Source organism: Tamandua tetradactyla, chromosome 9 (assembly GCF_023851605.1).
Source record: "Tamandua tetradactyla isolate mTamTet1 chromosome 9, mTamTet1.pri, whole genome shotgun sequence".
Classification (NCBI taxonomy): Eukaryota; Metazoa; Chordata; class Mammalia; order Pilosa; family Myrmecophagidae; genus Tamandua; species Tamandua tetradactyla.
Genome location: NC_135335.1, coordinates 6,166,773 through 6,188,449, shown reverse-complemented (window position 1 = coordinate 6,188,449; position 21,677 = coordinate 6,166,773). Strand labels below are relative to the sequence as shown.

The following is a 21,677-nucleotide window of genomic DNA, read 5'->3' as shown; positions in this document are numbered from 1 at the left end:
CTGGAAAGGTACATGGCGAACATGGCGACGTCAGCTAGCTTTCTCTCGGGGCTTCCTGTTTCATGAAGCTCCACTGGGGGCATTTTCCTTCTTCATCTCCAAAGGTCCCAGGCTGCATGGGCTCTAAAGCTTTTTCAAAAATCGTTTCCTCTTAAAGTGCTCCAGTAAACAACCCCACTTTGAATGGGTGGAGACACATCGCTATGGAAACCATCTCATCAAAAGTTACCACCCACAATTAGGTGTGTCACATCTCCGTGGAGACAATCAAAAAGTTCCCACCTGGCAGTATTGAATGAGCTTTTCTGGGATCCACGACAGATTCAGACTGGTACGGGGTGGGGGTGGGGGGCAAATGCAGTACCATATAACGCCTGTGGGAGGCAGTGGTGGGGCAATGAGCGGGCCCAGGTGGGGTTTCAGATTTCACAAAAAGAGAAGAGCACCCCCACAAAACAAAGGGTATATAAGAAACGGGCTCCCCACCCTCCAATTTTTGTCCCTCTCCTTTCCTGTTTAAGGGTGGCTTTTTTTTTTTCTTTCTGTGTGGGTAGGCACCGGGAATCGAACCCTGCTCTCTGGCATGGCAGGCGAGAGCTCTGCCTGCTAAGCTACCGTGGCCCACCCAAGGGTGGGTTTTTACTGAGACGCCACCACCCGGGTGTCCCCACTGCCGACCTGCCTTGCTTTCCAGGCTGCAGGGGTCTGTTTGCATGTGTGGTTTTGTACCCTGGTGATGTAAATTATCTGGAGAACATGGCTTCCTGGCTGCGGGGTTATGGCTTATGAAAACCAGAGATGGCGGCTGTTAACACGAGAGTGAAGTGACAAAAATGAAACGTGAAATCCTGTGGGACGTTGCCAGTGCGGCTGGCCTGTGGGGTCCTGGTCGGCAGGGAGTTTGCATGGGCACCTATCCAGGGGGCTGTCAGAGGGTGCCTGGAAGGGCTGGCAGCACCCTGGGAAGGCTGTCCAGGGTTGGGTGTCAGGAGGGAGGGCCCAGGAGGCACGGGGGTCATTTGTCCCCTTGTGGACCTCGGAGGAATGGGTGAGGCCCTGTGTGCCTGGAGAGGAAGGAATGGTGGCCTCACCTTCAGGGCTTGCGAGGTGGCCCCCGCTAGGGGAAGGGCCCATGGGGAAGAAGGACGTGCAGGAAACGGGCGGCACTGGAAATGGTGCCTCATGGGGCACTCGAGGCAGTGTAGGAAGCTCCAGAGGATCCACAATCCTTGTGGCAGTGAAGAGTTGCACAGCCAGGCAAATCCCAACTTTGGATCACCTTTTTGTAAGGCAAGGGCTGTTTCCTCAGTCCTTTCATGAGACCTGGAGTCCCGCCCTTGCTGTGTGAACTTTGGGAGCTGCCTTGCCCTCTCTGTGCTTCAGGATCCTGTTCTGTAAAATGGCGGAGCTAGTAGGACTCACTTTGAACTTGAGATGTGAGCCAGGCAGGCAATCTGATTTGACGCCTGGAGCACTGTTTCCCAAAACTTATGGACTCCGAAGTAGATGCCAAGGTTGGGGTAGCGTCGGGGGGGTGTGTTGGGTGGAGGTGACGGGATGTCCTCCTCACGTGGCCAGGCCAGCGAGGGGCTTGAGGAGGCGGCCGAGGGTGAGAGGGTGTGGGCAGGCAGCACCCTTCCCATGGGATGCAGCCTGCGAAGGGCGCCATGGGGCCTGGGGTGGGGACAGCAGCCCTGCCATGTCAGAGTCCCTCCACTTTCCCGGCCACGCCCTGACCCACTGGGGGGCCTGCGTGCAGCCAGGCTGGGGGAAATCCTGAATTTGAAGCCAGAACTCAGGCTCGGCCGCCAGTTCCTGGGCCCCCACCCTCGGTGCCGAATGCTTTATTCTCCCGGGAGCTGGCTGTGAAGACGCTTTGGGGACGTGAATCGTCTTGCGCCCCAATTCTGAGCAAGTGAAAGCTAGCTCTGTGCAGAGCTTAGATGCCTTCCCTGAGAAGGGTGGGGCGGCATTCCCAGGGGTGCAGGGGTCCCCCCGAGAAGGGGTGCATTATGGTCCCTGGCCATTCATAAAATGGGGAGAACGAGTGACCTCCCCCTTTTGCATGGTTGGGGGTGGCAATGGTGAGGTCTCTGTGGGGGAAACTGGCAGCCAACGTGAGTCTCACCCTCCCTGCCCAGGACCCCCTCCCCTTGCCCCATTTTGGGCTCGGGAGCGTTTGTTTCCTCCCTCGTCCTGGGCCTGCGGGCACCTGTGCCATCCGGGGCCTCTCCCCCGCTGCAGCGACCCCTGCGAGGACACTATTAAGTTGGTGGCAGCCAGTGGCCCCTACCGCCCCAGCACCGGGCTGGGATTTGGGAGACCCCGGGGCGGCTTCATGGCTACTCTTTGGCCCCGAGAAGCCAGAACGCAGAGGAGGCCCTTCCCGGGCCAGGCCACGCCCTCGCCATCCAGCCCTGGGCCTCCTGCCCCATCACCCCTGTCCCTGCTCGCCCCTGCCAGCCCCCACTTCTCTCCCCCCTGCTGTGCTCAGCTCCTTCGGTCCCCCCCCCCCACGTTTTTACAATTACAAGGAATGTGTGAAAGCAGCAGCAGCCGCGGGGCCTCCTCCAGAGCTGTGGCTGCAGGGTTGAGGCAGCAGCTGCACCCCATTCTCCAGCCCTCTGCGTGTCCCCTCTTTCTGGCTGTGCCCTCCGGCTTGCGGCCAGTCCCCCGTGTTAAGCAGACCGCATTTCTCATCGTGAGGGGGGCCTTCCTAGCAAAGCAGCCCCCATCCTTCAGGGGATGACCCAGCTGCACCCCTTGTCACTCCTGTCTCCTCTGCCTGGTCCTCCCCAGATGAGGCGGTGGGTGATGCCGGGGTCTCCCTGCTGCACCCCTCCAAGAAGCAGCCTTACCAGATGTTCACGGGTGCCAGGAAGCACCGAGGCGCCGGGTGGGGTGGGGGGTGAGGGGAGGCCCGGGAAACAGAGGCGACACTGTTGGGACTGACGGGCAGACTGACAACTGGGGCCGCCGTCTCAAACCCCCCTCGCGTCCGTGCGTCTGTCCGGGCGGATTAGCCGAGGCCGCAGGGTCGCCTGTGTCGGCGGGGCCCGGGAATAAGGGGCGCGTTTGTTCCCAGCTCCCGCCTGTCTTGTCCCTTGCTGGGGAAGTAGGTCAAAGGGAAGAGAAGCAGTCCCTGGGGGCGAGCCCGCCCACTGCCACACAGACGGCAGCTGCTGTCCTCAGTCCCTGCCATGTCGTTTTAACAGCAGGAGAGTCAGACCGCAGTGTCCTAGGAAATGGGGTCACACGCCCCAGCGCTAAGGGAAAGAAACAAAAACATCAGACAATAAAATGCACAGATTTTCATGCACGTTTCGATTTGTTTTCATACTTGCATGCATCTGGATAGCCACCTCCCCCCCAACCCCCCAAACCCACAGAGACCCTTCCCCTCCCCCTCCTCACGCTGCACAGGCACCGCTGCCCCACTTGTCCCTGTGGATGTGTTTTGTCTGTTACAGGATGTCAAAAACATGGCCCCACGTGGCGTGGGCTGGTTTGTGTCTTAGCCTGAACCCCAAGTTTTAGATCTAATGGCCTAATAAGAGAGAGTCAGGGAACATGCCATATCCTTAGAGAGAGAAAACCACCCTCCTGCGCTTGGGGGCTGAAACCACATGCTGCCCCCCGGGGCTGGTGATCTCTTGGGTACCCCATTTCCACCGGCTGCAGAGTTAGGGTCCAGTCACCTCCTCTGCTGGTCTCAGCCCCCCATCCCAGCCTGTCCAGTGTCCCCCTTGCTATGCGTCCAGCAGCTCCAGCCTGGCTAACTGGAGAGTTAGGTTCTGGTTCTCAAGGTCAGAGACCCATAGAGAAAGTCCTCGCCGGGCCTTGAGTTCTGGCGTGGGGATGCCTGGCCCATGATAGCCCTGCCCAGCTGCCCTCTCTGGGTTTCCTGACGCCCTGGTCTGCACCCTTGTGGCACTGCCCCTGCACCCTCATCCCGCGTGACTTGGAGTGATCAGAGGTACACTCAGGACCCCACGTGTGCCGGCTTCAGAGAGACGAGATGGCTCCGGTCCCTTCTCTAGCCTCTCCTTTTCCTGTCCTTTGCTGCTATCTCTGCCCTCTGCGCTGCGGCCTCCCTGGCTTGACTCATGCCTTGCCGGCCTCCCAGAGCACACCTCCCTGCCCCTCCCCGGGCCAGCTCCCTTCAGGCCTTGATACAGAGCCCCGTCCTGGCATGGAGCCCCCCGCCCCCAGCTCCTTCCTGGCATCCCCGAGAGCTGTGCAGGTGGGTCACCCTCGGCTTTGCCTCCAGTGGAAGGGAGGGTCCTGGCTTCCTCCTCTCCCTGCTTGCCACGGGACCTGGTCGGTGCCCAAAGACGTGCTGCCGTCGAGATGGTACCCCAGCGAGAGCTGAGGTTCCTTGGTCAGGGTGTGGTTGGGGGCGGCTGCGGTGGCTGCGTCTAGGGCCCCCCCCCCCCCCAGTGCCCTGGACACTGTGCGCCGTGACTCGGCTCTTAGTCGGGACAGGACCGCGGGAGGAAAGGCTCAAGGGGGCATCACCGGGACATACGGAACATCGGAATATAAACTGTCAGTGTGTCTCAGTGTTAAATTTCTCCACCTTCATAACTGCGCATGAGGCTGTTACACAAGTTAATATCCTGTTCGTAGAAAAGCGTGGCAGCCTGAAATGTTCAAGGAGCATGATGTTACAGGCTCCACACAGTAAGTGTGCAGAACGTGGATTGATGAATAGACAGATAGGTGGGCAGGTAGACGGATGGGTTGATAAATTGACAGATGTGCAGAATGTGGCAGCAGATGTGGCCAAACGTTGACATTGGTGTCATTGGGTATGGGGGGTAGGGTATTGGAGTTCTCTGTATGAGGTTTGTGTTGTTTTTGTGACTCTCCTGGACATTTGAATGTATTTCAAAATAAGAACTTAAAGAAATGCATGTTACAAAAATAAGAAAGGACCCCGTGTATGAGAGTGCCTTCTAAACTGTAGAGTGCTGTACACACGAGTGAGATTGAACTACACAAACCACTGCAATTCAACCATTTTTAACCTAAAAAGGGTGCTTTTGCAGGGTGCAGGCTGATACCTCATTTCCGTGACCACCAGCTGCCGGGCAGGACGGGGATGGCAGCTGTGCTAATACTTGTTGGGGGGTCCCTGGTAGGTGCAGGGGGAGCCTCACGGGAGCTGTGGAGGGAGGGGCCGGGACAAATTCAGCTCCGTGAGCGAGTGCACGGGGGCCTGTGGGCCCAAATCTTAGTCTGGGACCCAGGAGAAGGGACCCTGGGCAGCCCGGTTTGACCTCCCCCACCCCCCCCCCAGGGGCTCCCCCAGAGCATCAGCAGGTGACATGGAGGGAAAATGACCGCAGTGCTCTATGGGCCTGGGAGCGGAGCTTCTGTTGTGGCAGCGGTTGCTCCTGGGTTTTGAGCACCCACCCCATACCTGGGCCCAGGTGTGCTCTGCGTTGGCCTTTTAAAGAACTGAGGTGGGGAAGCAGCCGGCTGCCTCAGCTGAGTCTTGGGCTGTTTTGCAGCCACCCCCCCCACACACACCTCCCTCCGCGCTCCTGTATTACCCCCTTGAATCTGACCAGCAAACCACACTCGCTCGTACGTTTTTGTCTCTGAAGTCCCCTTGGCCTGACACAGGGTGAGTCTGAGACCTTGGGGTGTGTCTCCGCTCCTGGTCCAGAGGAAACGTGGTCCAGGGTGGGGGTGCCTGGGAGCGCGAGAGTGTTGGGGGCCGCGAGGATGGGTGTGTGCCTTCCAGAACCTTCCAGACCCCAGGAGGGGCACATACACATCGAGTATTATGTGTGAGGAAGCAGGCACGGGACGTGGGGGGCGGGTTACTGTTCAGGATTACTCTGTGGGGAGACGGGGCTGGGGCAGGAGCTCCCTTACCCGGGGCAGCTCTGCCTCTTCTGGGAGCAGCTGCTCCGCAGTTGTTCCGAGGGTCTGGGAGGGGCGGTGAGGCAGGCAGGGGAGGGCCGTGGGGGGTGCAGATGGGGGAGGGGAGTTGTGTGGGATGCAGACAGGGGAAGGGAAGTCGTGTGGATGGAAGGGAGGTCGTGGGGGGCAGCAGAGGTAGATGGGAGGGCCACGGTGGGGAGCTTGACACCTGGGGGTGGGAAGGGTGAGGCCAGCGGCCGGGACTGAGCCACCTGCTCTCTGGCCGCCCCAGGCCTCTGGACGGAGCAGTGACACCCCACTGTGGGGCTGAGCAGTCGGAAGCCCAGATTGCAGGTTGGGGCCCATGGCCAGCCACTCCCGAGGGCCTCGGCGTTCATGCTGGCCGGGTGGACAAGCTACCGGGGCCTTGGCTTCTGAGCAGAGCCGGCGCTGCTCCGGCCACTTCCTCTGCCTGGTGACCCTTCGGTCACTCGGCATGGTTTCCTGGGCCGGGGTGACGGACTGTGGGTCTTGGGGTCATCCAACCACTCACCCCAGGGGGCGGCGGAAGAACGGAATCAATCCCTAAAAGCAAAATAACCCGGCTGCCTTCCTGCTGTGCAGTCGCTGCAGTCAGGCTGTGCACAGCCCTGGGACCCAGAGTGGACGGTGGCTGCACGGTGACCAGCTCTGCTTGGGGTGGCCGCAGGAGACCCCAGAACCTGGAACGGAACTTGGTGTGGGCGTGGACAGGCAGAGCGAGGCAGGTGAAAGCACTGGGCGCTCGGCCCTAGGCTGCGGCAGGAGCCCTGGGCTGGCTCTGAGGTCACCTTCCCAGGCTGGCCGGTGACCTCGGAGTCACCTTTGGCCCAGTGGCTGGGGGTCGCGGCATCCTTTCTGTCCATTGGGATGAACAGGTCCTTTTGCAGGGGATTGTCACGAGCCCGTCCTGCATCTTTAACGTCTCTCCAGAGGGGTGGTGACCCGTGTCATCCAGGACACACCCTGTTACTGAGATGCTTCTGTATTGTGGGACCTTTAGGTGATTTCCAGGTTCTTTGCTTCGGGTTTGGCTTTTTGCTGCTGTGAAGACTCTCCCCGGATACCAGTCTACCTGCATTTCTGGTTTCTTCTTTGGAATATATTTCCAGAAGAGATATGACTAGCTCAGAGAGTCCCTGTCCCAGGGACTAGCAGCCCCCCACCCCCACCCCGGGGCCAGGGCCAGGCTGGGTGTCAGACCCCCGCGGAGTCTCGGCAGGCTCACAGGCCTGGGACCCCGTTCCTGGCCCGCCGAGTCCATGTGCCTGTGCGAGTGTTACTGAGAAGTTACCCGTTTCCCAGGTGGGTTGGCGGGCTGTGTTTTTTTCTTCTTTGAATTTGTGCTCATAGCCTGTGCCCGTTCGTGGCTGGCGTTGCGGTGGTTCTCTTACTGACTTAGGGTTTGTTTGTTTTTCTTAACTTTCTGTTTTGAAATAATTTTTAACTTGCAGGACAGTTGCAGAAATGATACTAAACCCATTCAGAGAACGCCAGTATACCACACACCCATATACCCAGGTCTCCTGACCTTCTTTTTATTAGAGAAGTTGTAGGTTTACAGAAAAATCAGGCAGAAAATAGAGAGCCCCCTTATCCCCCACCCCCCATTATTAGCCCCTCGGGTAGGTGTGCTGCGTTTGCACGGTTGATGGAAGAGTGCAGGCAAAGTTGTATCATTGCCTGTAGCCCACGGTTTACATCAGGGTTCACTGTTTGTTATTCTATGGGCTTTTTAAGATGTTTTAAGAATATTTTTAAATTGCTTTTATTTTTTTTCATTTTTCAACAGTTTTATTCACATATCATACAGTCCATCTGAGTGTATAGTCATGCCTCGCCGCCATACACTCTCTGAAGACATTTCCTTTTCTTCCACAGTGAATCCATACCCCTCCCCCATGCTCCCTGCCTTTTTTTTTTCTAGCTTTTTTATTGTATAACATATATACAAAGCAAAGAAAAAAAGGCAGTCATTTTCAAAGCTCTCTTCCACAAGTAGTTACAGGACAGATCCCAGAGTTTGTCATGGGCTACCATGCCATCCTCTCAGATTTTTCCTTCTAGCTGCTCCAGAACATTGGAGGCTTAGAAGGAACGAATATTTTTTTTATTATCACAATTGACTTTTTTTTTTCTTTTTTTTGTGAAAAATAACATATATACAAAATAAGCAATAAATTTTGAAGCACAGGACAACAATTAGTTGTAGAACAGATTTCAGAATTTGGTCTGGGTTATAATTCCACCATTTTAAGTTTTTACGTCTGGCTGCTCTAAGATACTGGAGATGAAAAGAAATATCAGTTTAATGATTCAGCAATCCTATTCGTTTGTTAAACCCTAACTTCTCTGTGTAACTCCTTCATCACCTTTGATCTTTCTCTTCCCCTGGCCTGTTGACATTTCGTTTTGGCATAATGCCTTCGTTCTGTTTGGTGGCAGCACATTACAATGTTACTGGTGATTATAGACCCTAGCTTGCACTGATTCTGCTTTTTCCCATTAAATTATCATTTTTTAAAACTATTTTGATTGCAGAATCTCCACATACCTTCATTGCATCCCTGGTGTGCAGTCAGTGGCTCACGATATCATCACGTGGTTGTATATTCATCACCGTGATCATTTTGGGACATCTGCGTCACTCCAGAAAGAGGAATAAAAAGAAAAAAGAAAAACCTCGTACATACCACACCTCTTACCACTAGAATTTCTATCTACGCAATTTATTTTCCCCTTTGTCCCCCCTTTTATTTGTATACATTAAATTACTTTTTAACATCTTACCAGTCACACGTGCCTCTTGTACGTGGGTTAGAACCTGCACCCCTGGGCTCCGGGGCTTGCCTCCTGCCTGCGCCCAGCCTGCGAGCAGCGGACGTGTCTCCATTTATAAATGATTGAAAAGACACCCAGGAGGATGGTGTGCTGTGATGTGGTGGGCTCCTGGCGTCCAGGCTCCATGCCCACCGCATCCCCTCTGTGCGTGGAAGCCAGGAGTCCACCCTCCTGCCTCTCCGTGACCTGTTGTCACCCCTGGCTCCCTGCCCCGCCCCTGGGCCCTGCCTCTTCTGTGGATCCAGGCCTGGCACGGGGACAGTACCCAGGGGCTGTGGTGACCTGGCCTCCGTGGCGTGGGGCCGTCCCTTGACGTTGCTTCTCTCCTTTCGAGCAGATGCCCTTCGCTAGGGAGGCCCCACCCCAGGCAGGCCGTGCCCTGTGCTTGGCCTTGGGGCCTGTCGCCGCCTTCTTCCCTGGCGCTGAGCTGTGTGTGTGCAGGGCAGAGGGGGAGGGTCCCGAACCCGCCCTGGGAGGCTTGGGGATGGTGCCCCTCGAGGGGGACCTTTCACCTTCATTGGCAATACTGTTGAGTGGGCAACAAACAGGAAAGACTTTGGCCAAGCAGTTTCTAAGCAGTTTCGTTCGCTGGTGTTTAAACAATCTCTAACCAGGCTTGGGGGCTAGTGCCAGGGAGGGGGTGACCTCCTTTATTCAATGTCACCTGCAGTCCCCACATTCTGCACCCCCCCCCCTCCAGGCCCCTAGCCCAGGGGTACGGCTGCTGCTCAGACCCTGTTGCAAACATAAGCTAGGAGGCTGACTGGGCACAGCCCTCTCGGGCCTTCTGGCAAATGCCTCTCCTGGTCTGTGCAGTTTTCTGTGCAGAGCTCAAGTGGATCCACAAAGGCAGTGTCACTCAAGGGGTATCAGAGGACCTCCCAACTTTGGAGTGACTGGACACTACAGGTTTATCCCAGCCGCTAAGTTCTGCCTGAGGCTTTGCAATCACCCGGGGATCCCAGGGCTGGGACCCATATGCCCAGTTCCTGATGGCCTGGGGCCTGTTTGGGGCACTTTGCTGGAAACTTCCATGTGGTGAAGCCTGCTCAGGCAAGCCCCTTGCATGCCCCAACCCGCCAACCCTATTCCTTTGTCACTCCCGTGACAGCTTGTGGTTGTGTGTCACTGAGGGTTCTGCTTATCCTAGGTCTCTGCCCCATGACCTCCAGGCACTGTGCCCACCTCTACACTCTACGTCGTGGCCTAGCGTTGGTGCTCACAGAGCTACTGATGGAAGCTGAGCCATGTGGTGCTTGGAGCTCACACTGCTGTGTGTGCCAGCTCCAAGGATCAGCAGGATCAGCGTGTTCGCGGGACTTTGTTCCTCTACTTCTTTGCTGTGTGCCTTTGGGCTGGGTGCTTAACCTCTCTGTGTGTTAGTTTCTTCATCAATAAAGGGGGGGCATGATTGTACCTTGTGGGATTGGGGTGAGGACTGTGTTTGTTTAGTTGATTGTGTTAGGAGGGTTATGGGAATGGGGCCAGGCCAAATAGACTCAAAATGTCCTTTTGTGCATCAGTTTCCCTCCGGGACCAGAGTTCGCTGTAGAATTGCAGCAGTGCTGCTTGAAGCCAGATGGGTTTAAAAAAATATTTTTATTGAGAAATATCCGCACACATGCAGTCCAACAATATTATACAATCAGTGACTCACAGTATCATCACATACTTGTGTATTCTTCACCATGATCATTTTTAGAACATTTGCATCATTCCAGAAAAAGAAATAAAAAGAAAGAAAGAGAACTCATACATCCCATGCCCCTTACCCCTCCTTCTCATTGACCCACTGTATTTCAATCTACCCAGTTTTTATCCTTTATCTCTCCCTATTATTTATTTATTTTTATCCTTTTTTTAAACTCATCTGTCCATGCCTTGGATAGAAGGAGCATCCAAATGGGATTTGACACACCCCCGTGATTCTGCCCCTCACCTTGCCTGGGAACCCCACAGCCTCTTTTGACAGTTTTGTGCATACCCCCCATTCCACCGGCCATCTCAGTGGGGTGCTGCCTGCAGGCCCCTGCCCGTGGAGCTGCACTGAGCTGGCGGCTCCCTGACATCTGGTTTATGGTTCCCTTGATGTTAGAAGGAGACGGGGATGCAGTCACCATCAGGTCCAGCAGATTCTTCATACAGATGAGGAAACTGAGGCTCTGGAGGTGCCCCAGGTCACAGAGTGGGACTTCTGCCCTGAATCCTCCCCACTTTCTGAGGACGTGGCACTGCCTCTCCACACGTGTGCTCAGCCCCTGCCCTGGGTGTGGCCTTGGCGGGGAGGGAAGGGGGTGTGTGCCAGAATCCCCATGAGCTGAGGTCAGTAAGGGTGGTGCCCAGCAGAGGGGCAGGAAGTGTGGGAGGGGTGTATATGTGCATGTGCATGTGTGCGTGTGGGTGTGGGGTTGCAGGGGGCGTCAGCCCAGCCACTGGGTGTGGGAGGCAGGCTTCCTGGAGGAGGCGGCATGAGGCCAGGGCTTTAACGACAGGTCGTTTGTCAACCGGACATTTTGGGAGTGGAGCCCAGAGGAAGAAAATCTTTTTAATTTCTGCATCCCTCTTCCCACCACCTCAGCACTTAGCACGCACATCTCTAAGTAGACCTGAACTTGAGTTTGAGAGGCTTCTGTATAGTCGGGCACTCGGGGCATCTCCAAGAGCTGGCGCACCTTGCCCTTCCGACCTACCTGCCTCAGTGTCCTCAGCCCTGGGCTTGTGAATCTATTGCTGGCACGTGTCTGCCCTCTAGTGGCGGAATCGCGTTACAGCCTCCCGGGTTGAGTAGGAGAGCCTGATGGGCTTCCCGCCCTTACTTGGAAGGGAGGGCCCAGGACCCCAAAACCATCCTTCAGTCCCCTGGTTCCTGAGGCAAGAAGCAGGCACAGGGGTGCAGGCTCGGCCTGACCCAGGGGAGACTGGGCCATGGACTGCAGAGGCCAGAACTGGGGGCATATGAGGGAAGTCCCCAGCTACTTCCTACTCCCAGATGCTGTGTGATGCCAGGTGGGCCCCTGCCCTCGCTGGGCTTCTCGATTCTAACCAAGCGTGTGACCCATAGCACCAGAAGTGGTCTTGGCTCCTCTGACCTTCTCAATTCTGTGGGTCGTAGAGACCAGTAAGAGCCTGCACCCGGCTTGAGAGGGGAAGCCACATCCTGTCCCCAGACAGCCTTGGGAATCCCCAAGCCAGGGTCAGGGAACCAGTCCTCTGAGGTCCCTGACTCTGCACAAAAGAGAAGCAGCAAAACATTAACACCCCAGGCCCAGAGCTTGGGGCTTCTTTGTGGGTGGAGTGAATGGGCAGGGGGGCTCCTGGAATTCGTGAACCCCAGGACTGGAGCTCGAGGGACAGCATTCCCTCCGCCCCGGGCTTTCTTGTGCCCTGAATATGCTGTACAGGGCAGAACCTGAGTTTTGATTCTCTGCTGCCCGTGGGCTGCCAGGGACTCTAGAGAATTAATCCACACAGGTGTCCGGGGCAGGGGCTTTAACTGTGGACCAGCACGTGCCTGGCAAATGTGCACCTTCGGCCCTTAGAGCAAGGGCTCTTACTTCGGAGCAGAACCGCCAGGTGGCCTGCCGTGCCCCTGCTGTGGCCAGTGTCCTGGGGCTGGCCTCTGCCTCTGCTTCCCTCTAAGTTGGTCTGATCAACTACCCCGCCATCCACCTGCATTTCAAGGCCACAGGTGCAGAGCTTCCCACCACCAGGCACCGCCGGGCTAGGGCAGACATCGGGTTGCTGTGGGGTGGGCCTTGGGGGGTGGTTCTGAAACGTGGCTGTCTGGGTGTGGACAGTGCGTTGCCTGCTCCCCGTGGGACGGTCCTGTGGGTCCCCATTTGGAGCTAAGTCGGTTGAGGTCATCCAGTCTGCTCATGTGCCCTGTTGTCACAGCCCAGATCTGTGGAGGCTACGGTGGGCCGTGGTGGGGTGCCGTCCAAGGAGTTGGGGTACCTGTGTCTAGTCCTGGCTCGGGCTGGACCAGGCATGGCCTGGACAGGCCTGTGTCAAATGGCCTCGACCTTGGGCTAGACCTCGGCCTGCTGTGATGGCTCCGCGCTGCTGAGAATCCACTGGGACTCTGCCCTGTCTCGTGCCCCATGAGTGTTTGTGGAGACAACAGACAGGTTAATTGACGGGTGTTTCCGGCCCTGCGCTGGGAGCCAGGGGGACAGAGGAAGACTGGGGCGCCTGTCCTCCATGCACCGACCTTGCCAGGAAGGCTCCAGGGGAGAAGGAGTCAGGGCGGCACGGTAATGGGTCGTGGTATGGCACTGTGGGGGCAGGCAGAGGGGTGGGGCCACGTGGGCCGAACATGTGTGAGGCGGGGCCCTGTGGGCCGTCTGAGGGGTTGCGGCTGGCAAGTGGGGCGTGGAGCCCGGGGTCCAGGTGGGTCTTGGGATGCAGCTGGTTTGTGGCTGGGTAAGGGGCTGCAGATGAGAAGGGGGCTGCAGGTGAGAAGGGGGAGACAGGTGAGAAGGGAGCTGCAGATGAGAAGGGGGAGGCAGGTGAGAAGGGGCTGCAGATGAGAAGGGGCTGCAGATAAGAAGGGGCTGCAGATGAGAAGGGGGAGGCAGGTGAGAAGGGAACTGCAGATGAGAAGGAGCTGCAGATGAGAAGGGGCTGCAGATAAGAAGGGGCTGCAGATGAGAAGGGGGAGGCAGGTGAGAAGGGAACTGCAGATAAGAAGGGGCTGCAGATGAGAAGGGGGAGGCAGGTGAGAAGGGAACTGCAGATGAGAAGGAGATGCAGATGAGAAGGGGCTGCAGATAAGGGGCTGCAGATGAGAAGGGGGAGGCAGGTGAGAAGGGAACTGCAGATGAGAAGGAGCTGCAGATGAGAAGGGGCTGCAGGTGAGAAGGGAGCTGCAGATGAGAAGGGGCTGCAGGTGAGAAGGGAGCTGTAGATAAGAAGGGGCTGTAGATGAGAAGGGGGAGGCAGATGAGAACGGGGCTGCAGAAGAGAAGGGGGCTGCAGGTGAAAAGGGAGCTGCAGATGAGAAGGGAGCTGCAGATGAGAAGGGGGAGGTAGATGAGAAGAGGCTGCAGATGAGAAGGGGGAAGCAGGTGAGAAGGGAGCTGCAGATGAGAAGGGGGAGGCAGGTGAGAAGGGGCTGCAGGTGAGAAGGGGGAGGCAGGTGAGAAGGGGCTGCAGATGAGAAGGGGGCTGGTTCTGAGGCAGTCCATGCGCAGGGGCTGAAGGCCTGGCTGTGTGACTTCCATCTGGCTGCCTAACCTCTCTGGGCGTTGGTATTCTCATCCGTAAAATAGGGATCCACGTGGCGCCAGCCTCCTGCGGCTCCGGGGTACCTGGGGAAAGAGTGGTGGAGTGTGGCCCAACCCTGCTGGTCGCCACATCTGCCCTGTGCCTGCTGCGCCCTCTGACCCCCCCGTGCGTGTCCCCCAGGGGCCGAGGAGGTGCTGCTGCTGGCCCGGCGTACGGACCTGCGGAGGATCTCGCTGGACACGCCGGACTTCACCGACATCGTGCTGCCTGTGGACGACGTCCGGCACGCCATCGCCATTGACTACGACCCGCTGGAAGGCCACGTGTACTGGACGGACGACGAGGCACGGGCCATCCGCCGGGCACGCCTGGACGGGTCGGGGGCGCAGACGCTGGTCAACACGGAGGTCACCGACCCCGACGGCCTGGCGGTGGACTGGGTGGCCCGCAACCTCTACTGGACTGACACGGGCACCGACCGCATCGAGGTCACACGCCTCAACGGCACTTCCCGCAAGATCCTGGTGTCCGAGGACCTGGACGAGCCCCGCGCCATCGTGGTGCACCCCATGGTGGGGTAAGGTGGGGGGTCGGCCGGCAGGGGGTGAGCCGGGGGCTGGGGGACTGGGGGGCTGGGGGCAGCAGCAGGTAGGGCTTAGCAGGTGACCGGTGGGTTGGGGCTGCAGCAGGTGTGGGGTCTGGTGGGGGGGGGACCCATGGGTGGGGGACCCATGGGTGGGGGTCTGACGGACAGGGGTTCCTGCAGGTGGGGAGCTGGGGGGGGCCAAAATGGGGGGCTGCAGGTGAAGCTAAACAGATGTGAAAGAACTTTGCACAGACCAGGGCTTCTCAAATGTTTTGGGGCATCAGACTCCCCTGGAGGAGGGCTTGCTAAAATGCAGGTGGCCAGGTCCCCCCCTCCCCACCAGAGCTCTGATTCAGGAGGCCTGTCTGGGGTAGGGCCTGAGAACTTGCATTTCTGACAAGCTCTTGGGCGGAGTTGCTGCTGCTAGACTCGGGCCGACATTGAGCAGCACTGTCAGTCTGTGGTGTACACAGGTAGGAACCCTAGAGACCTGGGATCAGTCATTTCTGTCCCCTGGGTCTCAGTTTCCTCGTCTGTGAAATGGAGCAGTTCCCTGGGGTGATTCTGGGAAAGTATTAGCTACGGTAGCAATGACCGCTGGACACCTTGCATGGGCCTGCCCTGAGCAGTTTTCTCGCAGGGAGTCTCTTCATCCTCACATCACCCCCCACTGCTCTCATGCAGCTGGAGAAACTGAAGCCCAGAGAGGTCAGGCGACTTGCCCAGGGTCTCCCAGCCAGGAGGTGTCAGAGCTGGGATTGGACCTGGCCATCTGGTTCCAGCTTTCCATTTTGGGATTCTGGGAGAATCAAGTTTGTCAGGTGGTTTAGGAGCTTTTCTGAAACCCCCTGCAGCTCAGAAAGGGGTGGCTGGGGGGCAACCCAGGGGCTCGTGACTGAGAGCACTGAGCTGGCAGAAGCTGGGAGAAAGTTCTGACCCGAGAGTGGGGGGAATGCTAGAGCTCTGGGGGATACGGCCAGGGGCGGGCTGCATGGTGGGGAGACCTGTGCGTGCAGGTGGGATCTGGAGTCCTGGAGACATCCTGGAGGCAGCTGGCAGGGCAGCCCTGGGGAGGTGGACCAGTTGTCCCCCATGGGAAATAGTAACTGAGGCAGCAACGGTGACGGCTGCCATTCACGGCGCACCTGTGTGTGCCAGGGGCGTTCCCTGTTTCTCTGCTGGGGGCTGAGGCTTGCGGGGGTGGGGGTAGGGGTGGGAGTCGGTGCACGATTTGCCCCGGGCATCTGCCTGTGCTCTCGGCCTGGCTTTTGGCCGTGAAGCCAGACAGCGGAAGCAGGAGCACAGGGGGCTGCCACTGGCGTGGGGGGTCTGAAGTAGAAGGCTGGAGGTGGGGGTGGGGGCTGTACCCCAGCTGCCCCCAGCCAGCAGAGTTCCCCCACAAGGAGGGTGAGAAGCGGGGTTGTCCGGGGATTTGGGGCTTGGTAGGCAGAGAGGTTGGAAGGGCATGGGGCCTGGGGGCCTGGGGGCCTGGAGACCTGGAGACCTGGGACCTTTTCCCAACCCTGGATCAGATCTCGGCCCCGCAGCCTCAGTGTCCTCATCTGTGAAATAAGGTGGGAGGGTGGGTTCCAATGCCCCTCCCAGCTTGGCATTTCGTGACTCCGAAGATCCCCAGGGAAATGGGTTTGGCCATCAGGGGGAGTGGGGCAGGTGGGTAATATCGCAGGGTCCAGGGCCAGAGCGCCTGGAGATGGAAGGGAGGAGGGACACGCAGCAGATGTGGCCTCTGTGACTCAATTTCCCTTGTACTGAAAGGGCTTCCAGGTTTTGCTGCTGGGGCCACAGAGGCCACGTACCTTGTCATGTCCACACGGGAGCCCTCCGCAGACATGAGGCTGCCCCTAGCCCTGGAAGGTGCCTCCTGCAGCTCACCTGCAGGAGGGGTCCCTAGAGAGCTTCCTTGTCCTGTGCCCTGGAATCCAGGGCCTGGGAGGCCAAGTTTGCAGGTGGGCTTGGAGCTCCTCCCAGGTGAGGCAAGGCGGGACAGGCCTGGTACTCGGCTCAAGGGGTGCAGCAGAGTGCAAGGTGCATGGAGTCCTGCCAGTGACAGCTGCCTCCCCTTCCCTCCCCTTCCGCCCCTAGCCTCATGTACTGGACAGACTGGGGTGAAAACCCCAAAATCGAGTGCGCCAATCTGGACGGGCAGGAGCGGCACGTCCTGGTGAACACGTCCCTCGGGTGGCCCAATGGCTTGGCTCTGGATGTGCAGGAGGGAAAGCTCTACTGGGGAGACGCCAAGACGGACAAAATCGAGGTGAGTCCCCCTGCACCCCCACCCCGTACCCCGACACTGGCTGTGGATGGAGACAGTGGTTTCCATCTGCAAGGCCCAAGATCTACGCAGAGGCCAGACCTGCCCTTCTGCGTGGCCTGTTGGGCATCAGGGGGGCCCCAGGTGCTACCTGTGCTCTCCCACCACCTGCCCTTGGCCAAATGGAGTCCCTGAAAAAGTATTTCACTACGATATACGTCTGGCATGTGAGAAGGCACCCAGAAGGCCTGTCCCGAGTTGCTAGCATTGTCCAACGTTGTTGGGGGAAGCTGGGCGAGGGAACAAAGGACCCTCTGTACTCAACCATCTTTGCAATTTGTCAGGAGTCTTGAATGAAAAGCACAAAGTTATAATAGAAATAAGCTTGTGTGCCCACAGCTTGAGACATAAAACAATCACTGTGGCCAAGGCCGGTCATGAGTTTGCTGATTTATCCCCAAGTATCAAAAACCATTTTTTTCACCCCATGGGCATGTTCCTGAGCTAGAGCCACACCTGGCGCTGCAGGTTTTTACTTCCACGGCTCAAGTGGCATCCCATGGATGTGTTCTTTGGCTTGCCCCCTGCTCGCCCTGGAGCCCCGACCGGGCGTTGGTTTGGAGGGGCCCTGGCCGACAGTGGTCTGTGCAGCCCCTCCGCCCCCATCCCGGAGGCCTGCAGGTGGGCCGGCACGCCGGACCTCTCCTCTGCGCAGGTGCCCCTCCCTCCCAGGTGACACGTGGATGACCCTCTGCTCCTTGTGGACATTAGCATTGGGGCATGGGAGTGTCCTTGCTCCGGATGCACACCTGAGCCAGGCACCTGGGTGGAGGTGGGGTGAGAAGATGAACACGTGCCCATGTCATGTCTGCATCACAGGTTCACATGTGCTTCTGAGTGGGGGGAGCCTCGGGCTGTGGAGGTGTACATGGGGCTGGGGGCGGCTGGGTGGGCCACGGCTCAGGCAGTTCACCCACGGAACCCGAGGCGCTGCAGGTTGTAGCTGTTTCTTGTGTTTGTTTTGAAAAAGGGTCTTGTTGCCAAAGGGACTTTGTAGACATCTCCTGAGCTGAGGCGGATTCATGGGGTCCAGGGAAAGGGCGCCTGGGGGCAGGGAAGGGACAAGTTAACTGGACTCTGGGGGTGATGGGCATGTGTCCACCTCGTGCTGGGCCGGACATGTCACAGGAATTGCTTCGCTTTACACACAACAGTATTTATTTTTTTTAATTGCGGTTGATGCACATAAAATTGACTTTTTTTTTAACCATTTTAAAGTGTATAGTTCAGGGGTGTTTAGTACTGAATATTGTACACCCATCATTACTATATAGTTCTAGAACATTCTCACCCCCGCAGAGCCCTATCGTCACTAAGCAGCCACCCATTGTTCTCCTCTGCCCCAGCCCCTGACAGCCGTCACCTCCTCTGATCTATTGTACGTCCCTCTGAATTTCCCTACTTTGGACATCTCACGTGAATGCACTCATACGGCATGTACCCTTTTGTGTCTGGCTTCTTTCTCCTAGCGTACTGTTTTCGGGGTTCCTAGATTTCATAGCATGATCAGAACCTCTTTTTAAGGCCAAACAATATCCATTTTCTGGATGTGCCACATTTTGTTTATCCACTCTTCTGTCGGTGGACACTTGGGTTGTTTCCACCTTTGGGCAATTGTGAATAATTCCCCTATGAACATGGGTGGGCAGGTTTTTGTTTGAAAACTTTTTCATTTTTCCTGGGTACAAACCTTAGGTGCAGAATTCCTGGCTTATAGGGTAACTCCATCTAACTTTATGCAACCTCCAAGCTGTTTTTTCACAGCGGCCACACCATTTTATATTCCCATCAGCAGCATGGTGGCGTAGTGGTTCATACTTCCCACCTCCTCGCCAACACTTGTTATTGTCTGTCTTTCTGGTTTTAGCTCTCCTGTTGGGTGTGGCATGGCACCTCACCGTATTGATTTGCATTTACCTCGTGACTGATGACGTTGAGCACCTTTTTATGTGCTTATCTCACGGTGGTATTTGTCCCCATTTGTGAAGAAGACACTCATGTTCAGGGGAATAACCTACCCAGGTCTACGCAGTGAGTAGGAGGTCTCCAGGCAGTCGGATTCTGGAGCCCACCACACCCTACCCGTTCTCTGAAGCCGTGGGCAAGGCTGATGTTGTGTCTGCATTTTGTGGCTCAGAACACTCGTGCACCTGCCCGCATCCCCGGGCAGCTGTGACCCCTGCCCGGTCCAGGCTCTGAGGGCACCGGGCAGCGCCCAAGGGTGAGGATGGGCCACCGAGATGCTGCTGTTTCAAAAAGTGGGGGCAGCTGTGGCCCCAGAGAGGGGAGTGCATGGCAGATGGGGGTGCCCGGCTCCACAGTGGGGGCTAGGGCAGATGTCGGGCAGATCTGCACACAGACCCCGGCTTTGTCCCTCCTGGCTAGTTCCTGACTGCTCTGAGCGGATGGGGTCATGCCTTCCTTGGTGCAGTGCCTGGTGTGCGGCGGGCGCCGTAAGACTCCAGCAGCTCCTGGCTCCAGCTGCCTGGCCCAAAGCAGCAGCCTCCAGGGAGGGAGCGTGGGGGCTGGGTTCTGGTTCGGTGGCTGCCACACCAGTCAGGGGACCCGGGCATGTGGCTCCTGAACTCGGTTTATTCACCCGTCACACGGGTTGACGGGAAGTGATGGAGAAGTTCGAAGTCGCTATTCCCATCACCTAAGGCCCCCTTTGCTCTCACGTTCCCTGCTGAGCGGGGAGGCTGCCCGGAAGCATGGCCCTTAGCGGGGGGTCTCGAGGGCTGGTGCTGCAGGAATTCAGCCTGCTGTGTCGCGGGCCCGGCCAAAATGGCAGCTTGCTTCCACCCTCCTGCTCTCCCCTCTGCTTTCCCATATCTGTCCTGTGTGGTCCCCGCTGTGCCTTTGTAATTCCTTACCTTTTGCTATAGAACAAATTATGTCAAATTAGCGGCTTAACCAATAAATGTCATCTCAAGCGGTTCTGGGGGGCTGGGAAGCTGGGGTGGCCTAGCCCGCTGCTGTGCCGGGCCTCGGGGTCTCGGCGAGGCTGCTGTCAGGATGCCCACTGGGGTCGTGGTTGGCCCAGGGCTGGCGGGCCCAGTGGTGAGACAGCCCACGTGGCCGTGGCTGGAGGTGTCGTGTCCTGCCATCTAGGGCTCTTTGCAGCATGAGCTCCACACAGTGTGGCGGCTGGGGTCCCCAAGGGGTTCTGGAGAGAGCCGGGCGGGTAACCCTGGAGGTTATTCTTATGCATTAAGTAGATATCACCTTGTTATCCAAGAGGAAATGGAGAGGCTGGAGGGAAGTACCTGAAACTATAGAGCTGTGTTCCAGTAGCCTCGATGCTTAAAGATGACTGTATAATGATACAGCTTTTACAGTGTGACTGTGTGATTGTGAAAACCTTGGGTCTGATGCTCCTTTTATCCAGGGTATGGACAGATGAGTAAAAATATGGGTAAAAAGTAAACAAATAAGAGGGAGGACTAAGGGTAAAATAAATGGGTAGATGGACACACTAGTGGTCAGTGAGTGGGAGGGGTAAGGGGTGTGGGACCTGAGTTTTTATTACTTTTTCTGGAGTGATGTATAATGTTCTAAAAATGATCATGGTGATGAATACACAACTCTGTGGTGATATTGTGAGCCACTGATAGTACATTGTGAATGGACTGTATGTGTGTGAAGATTACTCAACCTAAATATTAAAAAAAAGTGCAAACGAGCCAGGTGGAAGCTGCAGCTTCTTTACAAAATGCACACGTGTGCGCCGTGTGCGTGTGTGGGCCGCGTGCAGGTGTCAGGAGTCCAGGCTGCTTGGCGTCTCACCTGCAGCTTGCGCGTCCCTTTCCGGCCTTTTGTTCAGCGGGGAAATGCTCCAGGTTCACATAGCCCCCGGGTGGGGACCTTCCCCGTGTGCACCTACCGGCAGTTTCCCCCTCTTGGTGCAGCTCTCTGGCCTGCCCTGCCCTCGGTCCATCAGCATGTCCTGGGCATGGATGGTAGGGCGAGTTCAGACTGGGCTAGACAAAGAGGTAGGACGCACTGCAAACAGTGGCGTCATTTCCATTTCTACAGTAAGCAGGCGTGTCCGTGGTGACGGCTTAGCTGTTACTAAGAGAGAGCACTGGTGCTGGTTCAAGGAGCTGCCTCTCCTTCCCTGCTCCTCAGCCGTGCCCCTTGGGGTTGTTTCCACCCCAGGGAGGAGCCAGCAAGAGCCCGTGTGGATGCACCCACAGTTCCAGGACGTGCTGGTGGGGCATGTCACCTGTGTGTGGCCTAGTGTTCATCTTGGACATCCAGAGCCCCATGACTCTCTGCGGTCCCCCTGCCGGGACCTGCCCCTCCCGTGGCTGGTGGCCATCAGTGTTGTCTGCCAGTGCTGTCAGGGGACAGGGGGCCCAGGGGGGCCCTACCCCCCTCCAGGGCCCAAGCCATAGTTAAAAGCAAGTGCGTTGGTGCCCTGCTTCCGACACTTACTGAGCAGTTGCAGGTGACACCGTGGACCACCAAGGACAAACTTCCTGTTGCCCGAGCAGTGGGAGGCAGGGCTGGAGGGCCCTGTTCCCGTCCCCGAGCCCTGGGAGCCTTTTGGGAGGTGTGTCTCTGGATACTGTGAGCGAGTCCAAGCAGCTTCTTAATGCATGTAAGAAACGAAGCCCAGCAGTTTTAACTGGGGAGCTGTGCCTCTGACTGTGACAATTATTGCATCAGAAAAAAGACAGAACGTTTTTCCTTTAAACGTGTGGTCTCAAAGAGCTAGTTGCACCGTTTACACTCATTTTGTGTATCTCTTTATAAGCCCAAGTTGTGGAAATAGAG

The 21,677-nt window shown here is 57.2% G+C and overlaps 1 protein-coding gene across 4 annotated transcripts in view; it reads left to right on the top strand.

Annotated features, from left to right (window-relative positions):
• LRP5 (LDL receptor related protein 5) overlaps positions 1-21,677 on the top strand; it is a 125,704-nt gene that overhangs the window by 50,740 nt on the left and 53,287 nt on the right. For 3 of the 4 annotated variants that reach the window (XM_077115476.1, XM_077115477.1, XM_077115478.1), the window contains 2 exons: positions 14,161-14,557; positions 16,670-16,841. In XM_077115476.1, the coding sequence (XP_076971591.1) occupies positions 14,161-14,557; positions 16,670-16,841 (569 nt within the window). Of the gene's footprint in view, positions 1-14,160; positions 14,558-16,669; positions 16,842-17,831; positions 18,332-21,677 lie in introns of those variants that run through there. The other variant, XM_077115479.1, reaches the window with a different exon arrangement.